The sequence below is a fragment of the Gymnoscopelus microlampas genome (assembly GCF_963454915.1).
Source record: "Gymnoscopelus microlampas genome assembly, chromosome: 16".
Taxonomy (NCBI): Eukaryota; Metazoa; Chordata; class Actinopteri; order Myctophiformes; family Myctophidae; genus Gymnoscopelus; species Gymnoscopelus microlampas.
In genome coordinates this window covers 44,515,812-44,538,116 of record NC_139953.1, presented here as the reverse complement: position 1 = coordinate 44,538,116, position 22,305 = coordinate 44,515,812, and the positions used below count along the sequence as shown (strand labels likewise).

At 39.5% G+C, this 22,305-nt stretch overlaps 1 protein-coding gene across 1 annotated transcript; it reads left to right on the top strand.

Annotated features, from left to right (window-relative positions):
• Positions 1-6,338: 6,338 nt before the first annotated feature.
• LOC311063009 (zinc metalloproteinase-disintegrin BlatH1-like) lies at positions 6,339-22,021 on the top strand (the record flags this gene model as incomplete). The annotated part of the gene is made up of 13 exons (XM_084082226.1): positions 6,339-6,351; positions 7,758-7,846; positions 8,093-8,169; positions 12,455-12,533; positions 12,718-12,794; positions 13,706-13,892; positions 14,735-14,806; positions 15,444-15,613; positions 16,471-16,552; positions 17,754-17,890; positions 19,617-19,794; positions 21,402-21,448; positions 21,493-22,021. 13 exons carry the CDS (start codon positions 6,339-6,341, stop codon positions 22,019-22,021), a joined length of 1,737 nt encoding a protein of 578 aa, XP_083938352.1.
• Positions 22,022-22,305: the final 284 nt, after the last annotated feature.

The window sequence follows — 22,305 nt, the reverse complement described above, 5'->3', positions numbered from 1 at the left end:
CCCTAAACTTCTTTGCCATTTAAAAATATATATTTTAAAAACATTCAAAAATAGTTCAACTAGCCGATCGACACGTTGTGAGCTTGTAGATTGGCTATTTGAACTATTTAAAAATGTTTTTTTATTATGTTTATATATTTACTGTGTATAAATGTATGACCAACACATGTTTTTTGTTTGTTTTATTTTCGTCCTACATAATTAGACTGGACATTGATGTGACAAATAAAAGTGATTCTGATTAACTGTGTAGATTAACTGTGACGTGACGGCTGGTCAACACAATTTAAAATGCAAATAAGACACCAATAAGGTCAGCCAGTCTCTCACCTCCTGTGTGTGTGTGTGTGTGTGTGTGTGTGTGTGTGTGTGTGTGTGTGTGTGTGTGTGTGTGTGTGTGTGTGTGTGTGTGTGTGTGTGTGTGTGTGTGTGTCTCTATATCTTCATCTAGGCCTATTCCTCTTCCCTCCCCCTCTCTATCCCACTTTTCTCCCCTCTCCCCTAACAAGGTCCTTCTCCTTGTTACCTCTAGTCGCCCCACCTCATGCTCCCTGGACCCAGTCCCATCCACTCTGCTGCAGTCCACTACACCTGAACTTCTTCCCTTCTTAACCCACCTTATTAACACCTCTCTGACGTCTGGCTACTTTCCCTCTGCTTTCAAGACTGCCAGAGTCACCCCCCTCCTAAAGAAACCGACACTTGACCCCTCTGAGATCAAGAACTACAGACCGGTTTCCCTTCTATCCTTCCTATCTAAAACTCTCGAACATGCTGTCTTCAAACAACTGTCCTCGTACCTCCACCAGAACAACCTCCTGGACTCCCACCAGTCTGGGTTCAAAGTGGGTCACTCGACCGAGACTGCCCTCCTGGCAGTGACAGAGTCGCTCCATGCGGCTAGAGCGAACTCTCTCTCCTCCGTCCTGATACTCCTGGACCTGTCTGCAGCGTCCGACACAGTGAATCATCAGATCCTCCTCTCCACCCTTGAGGGGATGGGTGTCTCAGGCTCTGCACTCTCCCTGTGTGCATCCTACCTGACGGGTCGCTCCTACCAGGTGATGCTGAGAGGATCTGTGTCAGAACCACACAGACTCACTACTGGGGTTCCCCAAGGCTCGGTTCTGGGTCCTCTTCTTTTCTCTCTCTACACTACATCTCTTGGTGCTGTCATCCACTCCCATGGCTTTTCCTACCACTGCTATGCCGATGACACCCAGCTGATCCTCTCATGCCCCCCCTCTGACACACAAGTGGAGGCACGCATTGCTGCTTGTCTGGCTGACATCTCGGAGTGGATGTCGACGCACCACCTACACGGTCACAACTTTTTTTCTGTTCTGGCCCCACAGTGGTGGAATGGACTTCCCACTGATGTCAGGACAGCAGAGTCACTGCCCATCTTTCGCCGCAGGCTGAAAACCCACCTCTTCAGGAAACACTACCCTTCCTCTTTGCCCTACTTGTTGTTAATTAGTTGTACGAACGCTTGTTTTATTGTTGTATTGTTTTATTGGATCTTTAAAATATATTATTCAAATTATTTGTTTTAGCTCCTGCTCATTGATTTAGCTATTTTGTCTCATCTGTTTAAGGAAATAGGTAGCTGATATATTGCATTTTTACCTTAGCGCTAGGTATACTCTTGGTTGCTTGTTTTTGCAGAAAATGCACTTCGGACTTCTGGTGATTAGTAGTTTTCGTTCCCTACCTATGTTGAATGCACTTATTGTAAGTCGCTTTGGATAAAAGCGTCTGCTAAATGACTGTAATGTAATGTAATGACAACAAAAGACAGTGTAATGATGGCCATCAATGAAAAAACAAATTGCATCTATGTAAATGTTTCTCTGATGATGGCCCATTATCAGAGAAACATTTACATAGATGCAAAAAAAAATCCACTCACTTCTTTACACATGTAAACCTGTGATGAGGCAAAAGTGAATTCTGATTCTGTCAAAAGTTAATTTAGAGGTTTTGCTATTGATCAAGTTCTTCTGTGGAATTGTCCGTTTAGATTTACAAAATGTTACTTCTCTGTGAAAACAAGTGTGTTTGTTGGACATTACAATGATACGCCGTCATGCCGCCCTTTTTTGTTTTAGAAAATGTGCTGAATTCTGGGTTATATCAGCACTGCACACAGAGTGGGGGAGTGTTTACTAGATCATCAGATAATGATAAAAAACTTTAAATGATTATGATTTGAATGGTTGTAGCCAACTACTTTATCCAAATAATAATATTAATAATAGGCTTAAATGATAAAATAGCCTAATAACAGCCTTTTCCCAACCGGCCACGGTGGCCGGTGGTGTTTATAATTACCGGCCAATTAAACATTTTACCGGTCAATGGCCGGTAAATACCGGCTAACGGAATCCCTGAGAGAAAAAAAAACTATATATATATATAGTTTTTTTTAAAGCTCGGGTCCTCACGGGTCCATACGGGTCTATCCATTTCAAATGGATCCGACCAAGGAATTGGAAGTTGGAACCGATCCGACCCTGCCCAACGGACAACAGTCAATATTTTTGGACCCGAAAATGTTCGGTTCTCGGTTCGGGTCTCGGGTATTCGGTTCCGGGTGGACCCATGCTATACCCTCTAATCCACATTAAAGCAGAAGAATGAATACCATGAACACATGGGTCTTCAACAAGGGGTATCAGGGGCCCTAACTGTGAGGACCAGAGTTACTACAGTGGGGGGCGCCAAATCTTTGCGTGATAGGATTTCTTTTACATCAACAACTTGAACCCAGAATCCCCATTCTGGGGGTAACACTCACAGAAAAAGAGGTTTGGTGTTCCCACTCGGCAAAGAGGTTTGGTGTAGAGGGGAAAAAGAGCAAACCAAGAACAGAGCCAAAGGTAACGTTTACTAACAAATTGAGGGTTTAAGTGGTTAAGTGTCTGAAAATACACATTAACATGAATAAATACAAATTTTAATAATTTACACAACACTGATGATAGTGCTGTCAAACAAGAAAAACGTTGAAGACCCCTGCCATATCATTTAAATGTACCGCTCAAGAGAGAATGGTCAAGCACATTGCAGCACTGAAACCCCACCAGCATAGAGGTATCTACTGCACAGCTCTAAGCCAGTCATCAGTCATCAGTTTATCATAAAATCATAATGCATTAGTTATATTAATAATGATATATTTATATTATTACCAAGTTAAATCACAAGTAATTACCAATCATCATTAGTGTGTGTGTGCGTGTGCGTGCGACGTGTGTGTGTGTGTGTGTGTGTGTGTGTGTGTGTGTGTGTGTGTGTGTGTGTGTGTGTGTGTGTGTGTGTGTGTGTGTGTGTGTGCGTTCCCCCTACAAACGTCTAGAAGACTCTCAAAAGCAAGAGGTCACAATATAATATGTTTGGGGGAAAATGGCACACATTGGGTTTAATGTAAATGTCACGTATAATGCTGTAATGTATGGGGTTTTTGATGAAAAAAATGTCTGCCATGGATCAGGAGTTCCGTTGGTCTGTTGTGTGCACCGTGGTCAACCAAATATGGAAAACTTGATGTGCCATGGTCATATTCAGTATCTATTAACTTGAGGAAAAGGCTAATTAATTGATGCATTTTAGTTTGTATTGTTGGTGGTGGTGGGTGGTGGTGGTGTTATGATTATTCAGTGTCATATTATACAACATTTGAGGCCTGATGAAGGCAAGTGACCGAAATGTGACCGGGAAGTTGTATCGATTAATATATTTAATTTAAACGGTTTCTTAACCCATTAAGACCTGAGGCCGATTCTACAAATGCCTTCTAAATCAGTGGTTCTAACAGCCAACACAAAAAATCTAAAATGACGCAGATGCTTTACCGGTTTTAATGGGTTCGGATAAAGATTAGTTGATTCTTCTTATTCCAAAAATCCAGTGTTCCACTATATCTCAGGTCACTACAACGTAAAACAGGGTGGTGTCATCTGAACTATTTAGGTTTGATGAACAGTTGTATTTCAGTATTCAGTGGTGGAAGTACTCTTATTTGAAGTAAAAGTAGCATTATTACCACAATGTAGGAATACTTTGTTACCGTTACCAGTACAAAAGTATTGGCAATTTGGCATCAACTTATACTTACAGTAATTAGTAATGCAACATCTGTTCATCACTTTAATATTGCAGCTGATAAAAGTGGGGCCATACATTTGCCTCTGAGATGTGAAATCAAATATTCAAAGTAAAAGTACCTCCAAATTGTAGTTAAGTAGGCTACTTGAGTAAATGTACGTGGTTAATTTCCACCACTGTGCATAGGACAAACTAGTAAAAGATGTAAAAGTAATGTAGCCTACTGTATAGTCTATGTTATTAAAAGACAACTCTTGAACTGTATAGGCCAAAACGTGAATCTGCCTGTTACGCACCTGTAGACCTTGTATTGCGAATTTGTACTTCCATGTACTGTTATGTACTGTCATGTACTGTTCTCATGTCTTACTAAATAAAGTACATCAATCAATCAATCAATCAATGTTGCGCCACCAAGAGGCTGATTTTGTGCGTACAAACTTTCACGGAAATCAGAGGCTGCGTTCGTGACTATTTACCAATGCTCACTATAACGATAGAAAGCAATACATGTTTTTTTTTAACACTCATCTTTTAATTATTATCATTACAAACTAATACAATAAAGCTTGTTGTAAAAAAAAAAACAAAGTTGTCCTTTAAGGGACTAATTTATGTGTCAGTAACATACTGTGTATTAAGTTGGATTGGACCACTAAAGAGCCATAAACCTGAGTTCCCCTTCTCCAGTGTTTTTTTTAGTCGTGTCACTATACACATACTGTAGTGTACATAATGCTATTGTTTTTTTTACTTTGAAATCAAGGCTTGTTTCAGCTTTCAAGCAGATCCACACAATCCAATAGGTTTTTGCCCATTGGATTGTGGTGACATTCTATGAATGCCTATGATATAGTGTTCCTACTTTAGAAACACTATGTCTTAGGCCTACTGCCTTACGATTTGTAACAAATAGTTAATCCTACACATATTGTGTATTGTATGAATTGTCAGTCAACTTTGACCATAAGAGTCTAATACACATTTGTATTTGTTTGTATACAGCTATTGATTGATTGATTGATTTTTTTATTAGGCAAAATAATGTAAAACAACACAGTTACATTTATAATGCTTTCGTCTAAAAGGTCCGGCCAAAAAAGTCCTTGCGGGCTTGTTTCCGTTGGGGTCCTTGAATTAATTTCATAGACATATAGTAGCAACCAAACAGTTCAAAAATCAACATAAGAATACAGAGGGGAAAAAAATATACCATTATGTACAAGAAAGGCATGTATCCCGGAGCAGCTATCAATTTACATAAACAACAAAGAGACAAAGAGATGACAATCTTCTCAATGTGCGTTTAGCCTATTTCACAGGATAAACTAGAAAAGTGTGCTCCTCAGAGCAAAGGTCTCTGACAGGCCTATAGGCAACATGGCCTGTCAGAGAAAAATGTAGAAGTCAGTTATAATTGGAATGGAATCTGAATGATCTGACACATAACCACTTGACCCCAGAGATGATGTGTATCCATTTGTGTGAATGTTTGGACAAAATCTGAGTGGTAGCAAAAAGTGTGTTTTGAACAAAACATAAAATGCTGGAAAATGTATTATGGCGCAAATGGCTGGGGCCTACAGTATGGAATGTTGCGTTGTGACTCATTATCCAAGAAATCCAGGGGAAACTGGCTTCTTGATTTTGATTGTACAACCTATGGTTGAAGAGTTATAGGCCAAAACGTGAAGTGGGCAGTAATAGCGTCACCATGACGGCAATTTGAAATATTTGGGGTGGAGGTTCTTCCTTGGCCTACTGTGAGTGTGTTTCACGGCCATTGGGCTCTGTTCATGATGTGTGGCATTTTGTGTAAAACGGGCCACTCCCGTAAACTTTGGAAAACCGATTTGTGTGAGGTTTGGACAAAATCTGTAGGAGTAATATAAATGTTTTGCATATTAGCCTCCTGGTGGCGACCAGACAAACCCACGGATGGACGGACACACGGACAGACAGACACGAGCGAAAACATAGTCTCTAGACAATTGAAAATGAATAAAAATAACAATTCTGTTCTCAGCAGGCTGGTGAGGAGACTAGAATCCAGCCAACATGTTTCCCGTATTGCTTTTAGCGATAATAAGTAAGTAGATTATTGTCCTTTGTGTGTTGATATATCTGAAAATGTAACCTACAGTAACTACATTCTGTGGTTATTGCTGTGTTTTGTTTTCAATCTGTGTTTGTATGCATGTATTCATTTTTGTATTTACTTTGCAGGTATGGTGGCCTCTGGTAAGTTGAACTCTATACCAGCAAAACATTTCACGTAATTCGTCAAACAATACAATTTCAAAAAGTTGAATTATGGACGGGCCTTTTAATAAAAGTGCATTTTAAGAAGTGAATTAAAAGAAGAATGATAGGGGCGATCGGCTGGCGCAGTGGTAAAGTTCCTGCCCACCACCACGGAGGTTGTGGGTTCGAATACTCCGTGGTGCAGCCGGCTTTGTTGGGAGTCTATGCGAACCCAATTGGCCCGTGTTCGCGGGAGGGTAATAAAAAGGTCATTGCACAAACTCCTACAGGCTGGGGTGGCGCCTGTCAGCAGGGAGTGTTGGTCGGGAGGAGTAGGATGAAGGCCCATGATAAAAGCTCATGATAAAATTATATCATTTCATCATGAGCATTAGTGAGGACCAATTATATGAAGATAGGTGGAAATGGGTGAAGTCGTCCTTTAATATGTTGGATTCATGTTAATGTGTATTTTCAAACATTTAACCCAGGGTTCCCCAATAGGCGGCCCGCGGGCCGCAAACTGTGCGGCCCGCGGCGACTCATGTAAAAAAAAATATATATATATATTTTTTTTTTCTTATTTTTTTTTTTTTAAATAATAATATCTGTATTACTGTTCAAGCAGACCAACAAACACATCTGTAAGTCAATTGTTGATTCTGGACCTATTTTGATTTTCAGTATGTACAACTGGCTGCTGTTAATCTGTATTACTTTTCAAGCAGACTTATTTTGTTTCCAGAGTGCATTTTTTTCCTTTTGTGACCCTCAACACAGGATTTAATAATCCCAGGCCTAAAATAACAAAGTGTCAAATTAGCTCGATTAGAGAAAAAAAAACGAATAAAAAACAAAAAAATTAGCGCACGGGCGTTTCGCACGCGTGCACGATTTCGGCACCCGCGCGCGCTGGCCCTCGGCTTCGTACCCGAGACATAAATTGGCCCTTGGGGAAAAGTAATTGGGGAACCCTGATTTAACCCCTTAAAACCTCAACACATTGGCTTTGTACTTAGTCTGCTCTTTTTTCTTCTACACCAAACCAATCACGGAGGGTTTCACTGTGTTTCCACAAAAACAAAAACAAAATCCCGAACCTCCCGTTTGCTTGTTATGTTATGCGCCGTTGAAAATAGCTTGTCTCGCCAAAAATAAACACAGGAGCCGAGATACAGAATATTTCCCAAATACTTTAACCAGGAAGTGAACGGAGCAGTAAATCTTTGGATCATGTTATCTCCTGGTTCTGTGTAAAAAAATAAAAGAAAAAAGAAAAAAAGACAGCAGGCTGCGTCTTAGTTAACCTTATATTAAGTATGGTCATGATGACTGTAGGTGATAGCATTCTTCTTCTTAATGAATTCCTGTCTTCTCTCCATGTGTGTCTTCTCTCCCTACAGTGAGTATTGTCCCTGAGCTTGAGGGGGTGACAAACTACCAGTTGGTTCATCCAATCAGACTGCACACTGTGCAAAGGAGAGACGCAGAGGTAAAATAAAAGATGTCACACAGTAAAGCATACATGCTTTGCCTCAATAATACCACTGTCCACCTTTCTGGTTCAGGTTGGTTGATATAAGAACAACAGAGATGTGGTCAACAATGGCATAATGGTCAGACACTTCATCACAAACAAGATTTCTGTCTAGCTTTTTAGACCAACATTGTTCATGCTGAATCAGCATTGCGGATGTAAACTATCTATTTATTGTTCCTTGTTATGATTCCCCCTCAGTCCGCCAGGCCAGAAACCATGAAATATGCCATGAAGGTGGATGGCAAAGACATTGAGATGCATCTGGAGAAAAACAGGTGAATCACACCTGATTAGGATTGTAAAATCAAATGTGTGTTGTATCCTTTCTACTCTGTCTGTCTGTCTGTCTGTCTGTCTGTCTGTCTGTCTGTCTGTCTGTCTGTCTGTCTAGTATTAGCCTCGGAAACCCATGGCTTTTTTTTGGTTTAGTCTAGAATTGACTAGCCTGTCTGTCAGGTTATATCACTTAATACACTCGAAATGGAACAAGTGATTTGCACATCAAAATCTTCAGCTCCTCTTAAAACCAGCCACACAAAAAACACATAACTAAATTAACTGGTGCAGCAACTTCCGTCTAAGGATAATTCCTTTTAACAGGTCGTTCATGAAGGTCGTTGCGGGCTTGTTTCCAATGAGAACCTGTGAGCAATTAGGGATTAAGAGTCTTGCTCAGGGACAAATTTCATTTCATCGACACATATGTTGACCTGGCCTGGAATCGAACCTGGGGCAACCAGGGCCTCTGGCTCTCTAGGCGGGCTCACTAGCCATTCAGCTATGGCCGCCCTACATCTCATAAAAGCCCTGACAGCTCACTGGCTCTGAGACTCTGACACACTCAAAGATTCATCAATACAGGAGACAGAGACAGAGACACAGGTTATCAGAAACAGGTGACTGCTCTATTCATTATCTATTAACTTGAGAAAAGCTAATTAATTGATGCATTTTAGTTTGTATTGTTGGTGGTGGCGGGTGGTGGTGGTGTTATTATTATTCAGTGTCATATTATGCAACATTTGAGGCCTGATGAAGGTCCGAGTGACCGAAACGTTGTATCCCTATTATTAGATTTTTGTGAGGGCAGTGTACTGGTCTCCCATACTATAAGCTGACAAAAATATATTCACACATTTGAATTTAAACGGTTTCTTAACCCATTAAGACCTGAGGCCAATTCTACAAATGCCTTCTAAATCAGTGCTTCTAATACTTTCAAGATTTTTCCAGAATGTTCAAAAAAAGCAGATGTAGATCTGCTATTTTTAAACAGCCAACACAAAAATCTAAAATGACGCAGATGCTTTACCGGTTTTAATGGGTTCGGATAAAGATTAGTTGATTGTTTTTTTCTTATTCCAAAAATCCAGTGTTCCACTATGTCTCAAGTCACTACAACGTAAAACAGGGTGGTGTCATCTGAACTATTTAGGTTTGATGAACAGTTGTATTTCAGCATTCAGTGGTGGAAGTACTCTTATTTGAAGTAAAAGTAGCATTATTACCACAATGTAGGAATACTTTGTTACCGTTACCAGTACAAAAGTATTGGCATCAAATTATACTTACAGTAATTAGTAATGCAACATTTGTTCATCACTTTAATATTGCAGCTGATAAAAGTGGGGCAATACATTTGCCTCTGAGATGTGAAATCAAATATTCAAAGTAAAAGTACCTCCAAATTGTAGTTAAGTAGGCTACTTGAGTAAATGTACGTGGTTAATTTCCACCACTGTGCATAGGACAAACTAGTAAAATATGTAAAAGTAATGTAGCCTACTGTATAGTCTATTTTATTAAAGGACAACTCTTGAACTGTATAGGCCAAAACGTGAATCTGCCTGTTACACACCTGTTGCGCCACCATGAGGCTGATTTTGTGCGTACAAACTTTCACGGAAATCAGAGGCTGCGTTCGTGACTATTTACCAATGCTCACTATAACAACAGAAAGCAATACATGATTTTTTTTAACACTCATCTTTTAATTATTATCATTACAAACTAATACAATAACCCTTGTTGTAAAAAAGAAACCAAAATTGTCCTTTAAGGGACTAATTTATGTGTCAGTAACATACTGTGTATTAAGTTGGATTGGACCACTAAAGAGCCATAAACCTGAGTTCCCCATCTCCAGTGTTTTTTTAGTCATGTCACTATACACATACTGTAGTGTACATAATGCTATTGTTTTTTTACTTTGAAATCAAGGATTGTTTCAGCTTTGAAGCAGATCCACACAATCCAATAGGTTTTTGCCTATTGGATTGTGGTGACATTCTATGAATGCCTATGATATAGTGTTCCTACTTTAGAAACACTGTCTTAGGCCTACTACCTTACGATTTGTAACAAATAGTTAATCCTAAACATATTAGACTGGTATTCGGTTGGCAAAAGTTGGCATTTAGTCTGTGAGACGACTTGTGCATATTGCATATTGGCCTCCTGGTGGCGCTATATCAGGCCGATGTGAAAAAAGCTTCCTTGGCTTCCCAGAAGTGTGTGTGCGAAGTTTCACACCGATTGGTCCAGCGCTGCCGGAAATTAGCTGCTCACAGACAAACCCACGGATGGACGGACACACGGACAGACAGACACGAGCAAAAACATAGTCTAGATAATTGAAAATGAATAAAAATAACAATTCTGTTCTCAACAGGCTGGTGAGGAGACTAGAATCCTGCCAACATGTTTCCCGTATTGCTTTTAGCGATAATAAGTAAGTAGATTATTGTCCTTTATGTGTTGATATATTTGAACATTTAACCTATACAGTAACTACATTCTGTGGTTATTGCAGTGTTTTGTTGTCAATCTGTGTTTGTATGCATGTATTAATTTTTTTTATTTACTTTGCAGGTATGGTGGCCTCTGGTAAGTTGAACTCAATATCAGCAAAACATTTCACGTAATTCGTCAAACAATACAATTTCAAAAAGTTGAATTATGGACGGGCCTTTTCATAAAAGTGCATTTTAAGAAGTGAATTAAAAGAAGAATGATAGGGGCGATCGGCTGGTGCAGTGGTAAAGTTCCTGCCCACCACCATGGATGTTGTGGGTTCGAATCCTCCGTGGTGCAGCCGGCTTTGTCGGGCGTCTATGCGAACCCAATTGGCCCGTGTTCGCGGGAGGGTAATAAAAAGGTCATTGCACGTACCCCTACAGGCTGGGGTGGCGCCTGTCAGCAGGGAGTGTTGGTCGGGAGGAGTAGGATGAAGGCCCATGATAAAAGGCTCATGATAAAATGGTATCATTTCATCATGAGCATTAGTGAGGACCAATTATATGAAGATAGGTGGAAAATGGGTGAAGTCGTCCTTTAATATGTTGGATTCATGTTAATGTGTATTTTAAAACATTTAACGCCTTAAAACCTCAACACATTGGCTCTGTACTTAGTCTGCTCTTCTTTCTTCTACACAAACCTCTATTTAAGTACAATCGATCCCCTGATGGTTGCTAATCACGGAGGGTTTCACTGTGTTTCCACGTTTGCTTGTTATGCGGCGTTGAAAATAGCTTGTCTCGTCAAAAAATACACACATCCGAGATACAGAATATTTCCCAAATACTTTAACCAGGAAGTGAACGGAGCAGTAAATCTTCGGATCATGTTATCTCCTGGTTCTGTGTAAAAAAAGAAAAGAAAAAAGAAAAAAAGACAGCAGGCTGCGCCTTAGTTAACCTTATATTAAGTATGGTCATGATGACTGTGTGGCTCCAGGTGATAGCATTCTTTCTTAATTAATTCCTGTCTTCTCTCCATGTGTGTCTTCTCTCCCTACAGTGAGTATTGTCCCTGAGCTTGAGGGGGGGACAAACTACCAGTTGGTTCGTCCAATCAGACTGCACACAGTGCAAAGGAGAGACGCAGAGGTAAAATAAAAGATGTCAAACAGTAAAGCATACATACTTTGCCTCAATAATACCACTGTCCACCTTTGTGGTTCAGGTTGGTTGATATAAGAACAACAGAGATGTGGTCAACAATGGCATAATGGTCAGACACTTCATCACAAACAAGATTTCTGTCTAGCTTTTTAGACCAAACTTCCTGACCAAAATTGTTCATGTTGAATCAGCATTGCGGATGTAGACTGTATCTATTTATTGTTCCTTGTTATGATTCCCCCTCAGTCCGCCAGGCCAGAAACCATGAAATATGCCATGAAGGTGGATGGCAAAGACATTGAGATGCATCTGGAGAAAAACAGGTGAATCACAATTGATTAGGATTGTAAAATCAAATTTGTATTGTATCCGTCTGTCTGTCTGTCTGTCTGTCTGTCTGTCTGTCTGTCTTTATGTCTATTATTGACTAGCCTGTCTGTCTGTCAGGTTATATCACTTAATACACTCGAATGGAACAAATGATTTGCACATCAAAATCTACAGCTCCTCCTAAAACCAGCCACACAAAAAACACATCCTACACATCACGTGAGGCTGGTTCTCACACATAGACAAAAATGTCAACTTCTTAAGAATAGATTACATAGTGGCATGACGTGACCATTCTGTCCATTTCTTTCTTTGTCATTCTCAGAGAATTACTTGGTGCAGACTACAGTGAAACCTACTACCGGAAAGACAACACACCAGTCACCACAACTCCTACTGACATTGTAAGTGGCCTACCTCCAGGGAACATTAAAAAGCCAATATAGCCAAAACAAATCTACAAGTTTACTCTCTATATAGATGGAACGGAACCTAACATTTCCATGATGGTACAAGTATGGATGGTTCCAAGTGAGAGACCAGTCCAGTCAAATGAATCAATTCATCACTAATCATGTTCTCTTTTAGGATCACTGCTACTATCATGGCAAGATTGTGAACGAGAGTGAATCAACAGTCAGCATCAGCACCTGTGATGGACTCAGGTGAGGTCCCACGCTTACAATACAGCATATCTCTGACAACTTACACCTTATTTTAAATAATATATAATACAATTCAGTTGTTCATTACTGCTATATATGGGACATTTACTTTACAGTTATGCTGTACAATAAAAAAGGCATAGAAAGCACTACAACTTCACTTAGACAAAACGACAACAGTGAGACAAGATGGAATAATGTAAAGGAAAGTTAAATAACTGCTGGTGCATGCTACTACATGCCCTTTATCTGTAGAATCTCGAATCAGAGAGAGGGTTCCACCCATATCCGTTTTGCTCAAGTAGGATACAGTCCCTACCAGAGCAGGAGTTCATTTGTTCCTGAGACACGGTTCTCAATCACTCTACTGCAGTGATTCTCTAACTTTTTCATGTCAAGGACCCTTGACCCTTGAGTGAACCTCCATCTGAAAATGTGTTGTGCCTGGGACCCCAAATGTTTAAAAAAACATTCCACATTTCTTTCAAGATCTTTCTCAAATAGATCTACAAGCTCACAATGTGTTGTGATGCGACGCTGCACCGAGTGCCGCGCTATGAGCTTGTAGATCTGCTATTTTTGAAAAATCGTGAAAATGTGCAAATCTTTGAATATATGTTGTTTTAAAGCGAACATAACAAGATGGGGGTCCGCGACCAAATGCATATCATTTTGGGGGTCCTTGACATGAAAACGTTTGAGCACCACTGATATAGAAACATACGTTATTTTCAGAATACTGTTGTGAATTAGAAGAGATTTGTAGATTTGACTTCAGGTCTTAATGGGTTAAAGTGATTGTGATACTATTTTTTTTTTTGCTGAGGACCCCCTGGATTCCTCTCAAGTACCCCTGGGGGTCGCTCGGCCCCACTTTGAGAACCCATGCTATACAATATCTTATATTTCAGGGGCTACTTCAAAACAGCGGCGCAACGCTACCTGATTGAGCCCTTGTCGGGCGAGGACACGGGAGACCATGCAGTAATGAAATATGAGGACCAGAGCTCCAAGCCCACGGTGTGTGGTGTCACCAACTCCAGCTGGAGCGACGAGTTTGAGCCCCTGACAGGCCGCAGCAGCCACTCACGATTCGCGGTAAAAACCTCAGCGCTTCTTCTACTTTACATCCTTATTTAATTTTATTTATGTATTCATTGAATTGACTTATTTAATTAATTTGCTTGTTATTTGTTTATTTACCCTTTTTAACTAATTCATGTATTTACTTTACAATAATGTAATGACTATATTATAGTCTAACTTTAGGGGTATTGTTAAATGTAATTAATCTCAAAATTGCATTATAATAATAATAAAAATGATAATTATTATTATTGTTATGATGTCTGTTGCCTGATATCACAGGACTATTAAACATGACTTTGACCCTAGCGGAAGAACAAATACAACCGGCAGTCTATGTTCCAAAAGCAGAAATACATTGAGCTGTACCTGGTTGCCGATAAAAGTGAGGTAAGATAAGCTTCATGTTACCACCTCAGACAATGTCACTGTCAGACATGGGCCAGGCTGGTTGCATGATTGTTATCAGTCCTGAGTCAGAGATGAGTTGCAAAACAGTTTTAGCATTTAGTTTTATCCTGTTTGCCGCACCAGAGTTTTTCACACTGTTTCATGTGTTAGTCACAGAAAACTGACATTTAGATGTTTTACTCTGATTGCATAAACTTAAGAAACTCATTGCACTGTCCTGTGGCGAACCACACACCCATCTGGCACCTAAGCAGACTAAAACAAACCATATTAAACTTTTAATCTTAAAATTCCTCTCTTCATATCTTCAACCTCCTTCAGTCTTAATAAGTAGACCACCTGTCAGATAAATCATACCACTAATGTCTGAGGAATCAAACCGGTGAGTAAGACATACAAAACAGGAAATGAGGTCACTCTAACATGTTGACTTTATGTTGCAGTACGATAACTTGGGGCAGGATGAAGCGGAACTCCGAAAAAGGATATTCGAAATAGTCAACTTTGTCAATATGGTGAGTTACGTCATTAAAAATCACAGGGGAGATTTTCCCAGAGCACAATCATACCTTATACAGTAGGACACGTCGTAACCCGTGAACTAATATACATCACAATTCTGCTGAGGAACTGGTTATTTAGATTCGATTTGATATGAATGTTGACATTTCCAACAAAACTTGTAGTGTGGAACTAACTCCTGCTGCCATATTTATACCAAAGTTTTTATGCCTGAGTTCTCACTGTTTGTGAGAGCACAGATGGGGCAAAAGTAGGACATTCTTCTGTTTATTTAGTTCATTGATTCTCATCCTATTGGTAGTATTATTTACTGTAACTTTCACCAATACAATGAGCATGGCATCCGCCACAACGTGTCACGATGCAACACATTGTGAGCTTGTAGATCTGCTATTTTCAAAAGATGTATACATTGTGACTTGTGAAATGGGACATTCTGCACAATGAGTACATTTACTGTTGGTACTTCAAGTACATTTTGAGGCCAATACTTTTGTACTTTTAAATTACTCAAGTAAATTCTGAAAACTGGACTTTTGCTTGTAACAGAGTATTTCTGCATTACTGTATTGATACTTATACTGAAGTAAAACATTTGAGTACTTTTTCTACCACTGGTGATGGCTGCAGGTGTACAAACCTCTGAACACCTTCATCGCCCTGGTGGGTCTGGAGGTGTGGTCCAACGGGGACCAGATCAATGTTTCGATTAACATTAGACCCACGCTGTACGCTTTCACTGATTGGAGGAACAGCGTCCTGTGGAATAGGAAGAACCATGACAACGTACATTTGATCAGGTCAGCCTAGTTTGAATATGACATTTATCAGGATCCCAGAATGTTGTGGATTTCAACGATTCAAAAACACTAAGATTTAAATAATATAACATTAATATGAGGGAAATAAAATAAAATAAAAATGACACGGTATTATTATTAGTTATTATACGTTTTATTTGTGAGACAGATAAATAAGAACTTAAAGTATACTACGTTAGTTCCATTGATTCAAGGCCGAGCACAATCGATTGAATGATCATTAAGATAAACATGCTCTGAAAATGCATGCGGCCCACCCATCTGACCACTTAACATGGCTGGTTAATGTATTAGCGGCACCGACAGACGTGGGGGCCCCCACAGACATGGGAGCTAAAGACCCCTCTTTATGGGAGCTCAGCTCACACTGGCTCCCAACTCCAACCCTGAGGTAGAGGAGAGAAGACACGATTCTAGGCCAGGAAAGGCAAGCAGCACACCCAGAGACCACCGACAGGGGTCATAACCACTACACTATCTGTTGTCAGCATCCTTTGCACAAACATATTTTACATTAACCCATTCAATCTACAAATGTCTTCTAAATCATAACAGTTTTCTGAAAACCGTATGTTGTTGCTATATCAGTGGTTCTCAGACCTTTTCATGTCAAGGACCCCCAAAATTATATGTATTTGGCCGTGGACCCCCCATCGGAACATATTTTGTTCCAGGGTCCCTGGAACGTCAATTAATATTTAATCAACTAATAACTGTGGGTGGAAATTGTATTTATTTTATCATTATAGGAATGCAAATGATTCCCTTATAGCGTACAAAACCTTGAGGTATTATTTTCTTCCAACAGTTGATAATGTGCTTTCCATGTTTTTCAGTGGTTTGGACTTTAACGGAACAACATTAGGAATTGCTTGGGTTTCAACCCTCTGCACAACTCACTCATCTGGGATAGTACAGGTACTGTAAGGAGTTCAGCAACAATTGTAACTGATATTCGAGTGATGTTACTTTGTTAGATATTGTGATAACGATTATTGATTGTGATTAGTAGCTGTTCTGAAACAAATTAGATTTCTTACATAAACTGTGTGCTACTTCTATAAACATCTTGACCATGCAATTTACCACACTGGCATTGTAAATTAAATTAAATGAGTCAACATTGCTAGATAGCCTACCTATATTGTATTACTAATTACTAAAACTGAAATCACTACATGAGAGATTGTGCAGCCCTAGAGTGACTAAGTCTAACAGTTGAGAGTGAGCAATTCTAGCAACTTCCCCATCTTCAACCTTGCTGTACATGAAATGAGTCTTGGTAAACCTAGATAGTTAAATGAGTGTTAAAAAAATAGAATAATAATAATGATCACAGGGTCTAAAGAGATTTTATGATCCATGGGTTTGTACAAGGTCTTCAGTCGTACCATTTGACGTTTTAGAAATATTGTATGGTTATTTTCTCTTTAGCAGTTTTTTATTTCTTTTGTCATAAACCTGGCATGCATCCGCAATGTGTTGTAATAAGAAGAGGAAGTATATTAGTGGTGGGGAGAAACATCAAGAAAGGAAACAGACTTTTGGTCGGTTACAGACATACAGACCAAAAGAAGTCTTACTACAAAACAGCAGGAGCTATATTTTCAGTTCTACAGATCGCAGGACATGAATATGGGTTAGATTGCAACAAATATCATACAATATAGTCTATTATATATATATATATATATATATATATATATATATATATATATATATATATATATATATATATATATATATATATATATATATATATATATATATATATATATACAGTATATATATATATATATGTATAGTCATGTAGTCGCAACATAGTCAAGCTCTGTCTATTAGCTCTTTATGATCGATAATAAGCTGATAGCTGATTATCTGTGCAGTGTTGCGAGCTTGTAAATCTACTATTTACAGCAAAGAGATGTGGCGTAGTGGGAAAACAGGCGCCACGTATAGAGCCCTGGGGGACCATGGTCAATTAAGTATATAAAGGGCAAAAGTATATATAAAGGGTATTCAAGATGAACCTCACAGTTTGTTTCTAATAACAGTTAGTTAAAATAGTTTTTGGCTTGGAAGTCATTGACTAATGGCTTGGTTTGGTTACTTTTTTCAGGACTGGACAACCAGGGCCATCTTGGTAGGGGCGACGCTGGCCCATGAGATGGGCCACAACTTGGGTATGCGCCATGATGATCCTTCCAATGGATGTGCTTGTTCCTCAGACACTTGCATTATGGAACCTTCAATCAGGTACTGTAGGGGGAAACAAGACAAAGGGCCCCATTGACCATGGTGTCCATCCCCAATTTTGCTAGTTAAATGGCATGGCAGATAGTCAGGCCACAAAGTAATGCGCAATGTACAAAGGGGATTTTATTCATTCTCTGAATTAGTCATGTCTATGTTTGGAGCATTAAATGAATTATTAGAATTATCTAATTAGAAGTGTCTTCTCCCATTCCCCTTATAAGCCATCACCATGCACTTGCATGGTGATGGTGAGAAGCAAACGGTTTTCTGCTGAGGAAAGATGGCCAATGCCTGTTACAGCCTGACAAGACAAGTACTGTTAACAGTGACACTCTTGTTCTGTGAGGGACAGGTCCTTGGAGTGGTGAGCCCGCACAACTCCCAATGCACTCTTTATAGCAAGGAAATACTGTGCCAGACAGACTAGACCAGGTCAGAGCTGGTCTAAAGCATTATTACTTTCTAACTTTATTCACTCTCTGTAACGTAGCAATGTGGCAACAATTTGCCTAGCTACACCTCATTTTAAAACCAATATACCCATCGGCCCACATGATGGTCACAAGCAACACGAGTTCATGCTGTGCTTTGTGCAGGGCAGGGACGACACACACGTGCTGGCCTCTGGGAAATTTGGGACAATTCCCGAACGGCCGCTCCATTCCAGGCCGACCAGGTCCGCCTTTTAAATATATATATATATATATATATATATATATATATATATATATATATATATATATATATGTTTTATTGTACATTTTTCATTGTATATTTTCATTATAAATAATAAAATTGTTTATTTTTATTATAAATAAAAAGTATACCGCTCATCGGTTAGTATTTGGGACCTCGCCACGCAGCCGGAGGCTAAAAATCTCCGGCACGCGGCCTAGATTCCCAGGCTGAATTATGGGCCCAGCACGTCCTTGGTGCAGGGTGTAACATAGGGCATCCTCAGAGCCCCACTCCTAGTGGGACAAAAAAATGCAGCGGCTCAAAGTTTTTATTTCTTATTTCATTTTATATAAAAACTTTTTTTAAACACATTCCCTTCCCCACTTATTATTATGTAAAAAAATCATGTGTATGTTAATAGTCATACAGTATATATTTTTGAGAGACTGTCTGACAGTCCGTGTTGCCCTTTTTTATCAAGCACCTGGTCCTACTTTTTTGCATAAGTAGATACCACTGGCTCTTCCATGGTGCAGGGAATCAAATCCACCAAAGATCAGATTTCCAAAGAAAAAAAAAGTAAATTACAGACTTTCCCCCTCTGTATTCAAGTAGACTTTCTCAAGACATCAACCTTTGTAAATAAATAAATACAGAGGTGAAAATTTGTGCAGAAATTGGCCTTTTTTCTTTGGAAATACATTTTAGCTTTGCATAACCTTCAGGCTACCTTTTTAAAGCATTTATGAGACATTATTGAAAACGAAACACCTATTTTGTCTCATCTGTTTAAGAAAGTAGGTAGCTGATATATAGCACTTTTAGCTTAGCGCTAGGTATACTCTTGGTTGCTTGTTTTTGCAGGAAATGCACTTAGGACTGGTGATTAGTAGTTTTGTTCCCTACCTATGTTGAATGCACTTATTGTAAGTCGCTTTGGATAAAAGCGTCTGCTAAATGACTGTAATGTAATGTGCAGCAAAAACCCATTGTGACAACTCTGAAAAATAACAAGGGCATGGTACTGTTGTCTTTTTCTTAGCAATAGATTCGATCCTAGCTCCTTCAGTAACTGTAGCAGTGCCTACTACGAAGCGTTTCTGACTTCAGAGGCCCCTACTGACTGTATGCTAGACAAGCCGGACTACAAAGACGTTGTGGCTCCTCCGCGATGTGGGAATGGATTTCTGGAGAGGGGAGAGGAGTGCGATTGTGGCAGTCTGGAGGTAAACAGCAAATCAGAGCATTTAGGCATTTATTTATTACTGTATGTTTTAGTCGTTCAGCTCCTATGTTCCCCTTATCCAGAGCAAAGTACGAGAGAGAGAGAGAGAGAGAGAGAGAGAGAGAGAGAGAGAGAGAGAGAGAGAGAGAGAATTGCTTCATAGGGAGTAACAATTCTAATTGCGTACAAGTTCAGCAACACACAACCCTGCAGGGGTCTTGAATATGGGTGAAAACTAGCAGGGAAAAGTCCAGGGCCCTGGGCTGACAGGGGCCCTACAGGATGCAGATGTGTACTGTAGATGTTATTGGTCGGTCCATATAGCACATAGAGTGCCAGGGAATTCTCGGCCCCATGACAACTGTCTTTGACCCTAGAATGGCGATATTAGAAAAGAGGTGCTACTAAAAGAATATGAAGAAATATTCAGTGGAACTATTTTTTTCAGTGGAAAAAGTACTCACATTTCTTAATTAAGTAAAAGTATCAATACTGCATTGTAGAAATGCTCTGTTACAAGTAAAAGTCCGGAATTCAAAATCTACTTGAATAAAAGTACAAAAGTATTGGTATCAAAATGTACTTAAAGTACCAAAAGTACTAAAATGTTTGAAAATAGCCGATCTACAAGCTCACAACGCGTCGCGATACGACACGTTGTGAGCTTGTAGATCTGCTATTTTCAAATAGCCTAGGTGTAAAATAGGGCTAACGGGCTAATGCATGTTTTACAATATAATCGCTTTTATCTGCAAAGTAACTAGTAGCTAAGGTTTTCAAATAATTGTAGTGGAGTAAAAGTACAATATTTGCCTCTGAGATGTAATGGAGTAGAAGTGAAAGTATTGGAAATTGGAAATACTTAAGTAAAGTGCAAATACCTCCACATTTTACTTAAGTACAGTACTTAAGTAAATGTACTTAGTTACTTTCCACCACTGGAAATATTGTATGAATAACATAGTGGTGTGTAATGGCAGGAATCTTAGGTGTGTTTGTTTTGACTGTAACTGTCTGCTTCAGACATACAGTACATGTACCTTAGATCAGAATTGTTCTTTTTAAGTATTACTGTTACATCGCACTTCAACTCAAACCTCCTGATGTGAAGTCTCTGGGGGTTAAATCTAAGAAAATGTGATTACATGTAATTTAATTATTGAGGCTGAATAAGAGTCAACAGAAAGAATGCAAGGGCGCTCGGCTGGGGCTAACCAAACGTAATCAAATGTGATCAGATGCATGCATTCCGGTCGTATACTCGCTGCAGCTGATCAGACCTGTTACAAGAGTGTGAGGACATTACAGTACCACAAGGATTGACTCTTTCTGAATGACATGGTACATACAATATACTACTTCCCTATTTAGAATTTGGAAGAGAAAACTGCAGCTTCAGTTTGGAAAGTGCAATAGTTTTCTCCTAAATCTGAGCAGTATCATTATTGGAATATTTCCAAGTAAGTGATTGACGTCAAATTTAAATGATGGCTTACTTACAGAGGAGCATTAGACAAAAGGGCATTAATAACATGGTTTGTTAAAGGAGATAACAGTAATAGCATTATGAAAATAACAACCTAATGATTGTTTTGGTTGTTCACTCAGGAGTGCACTGACCCAAGCTGCAACGCCACCAGCTGCACACTGACAGAGAGTTCAACCACACCAGTTCCAGAGACAAATTCTACAACCACAGATATAACTCGTCCCACAACAACTACGCCAACTACAACACCAACTACTCAAACTACTACTACACCACCAACAACAACTACAACAACTACGCCAACTACTCCAACTACTACTCCAACAACTACAACACCAACTACTCCAACAACTACTCCAACTACTACACCAACAACTACTCCAACAACTACACCAACAACTACACCAACAACTACTCCAACAACTACTCCAACTACAACTCCAACAACTACACCAACAACTACTCCAACTACTACACCAACAACTACTCCAACAACTACTCCAACTACAACACCAACAACTACACCAACAACTACTCCAACTACTACACCAACAACTACTCCAACAACTACACCAACAACTACTCCAACTACTACACCAACAACTACACCAACTACTACACCAACAACTACTCCAACTACTACACCAACAACTACTCCAACAACTACACCAACTACTACACCAACAACTACACCAACTACTACACCAACAACTACTCCAACTACTACACCAACAACTAATCCAACTATTACACCAACAACTACTCCAACAACTACACCAACTACCACACCATCAAATACTCCCTGTGAGGAGCTGGACTGTGTCGAGCATGAGAGTTGTGAGCAGAAGGATGGCGTCTACGGCTGCTACTGTGATGAGAACCACCATCGCCGCAAAAACGAGAGCTACGGTACTGGTCACACTGAACATATATTTTGAAACTGGTCCGTCTTTCAACGTATAATAGGTTAACAGGTCTGCATATATTTTCATTTAATTACATGAATGCAGTTGCTTTGGCAGT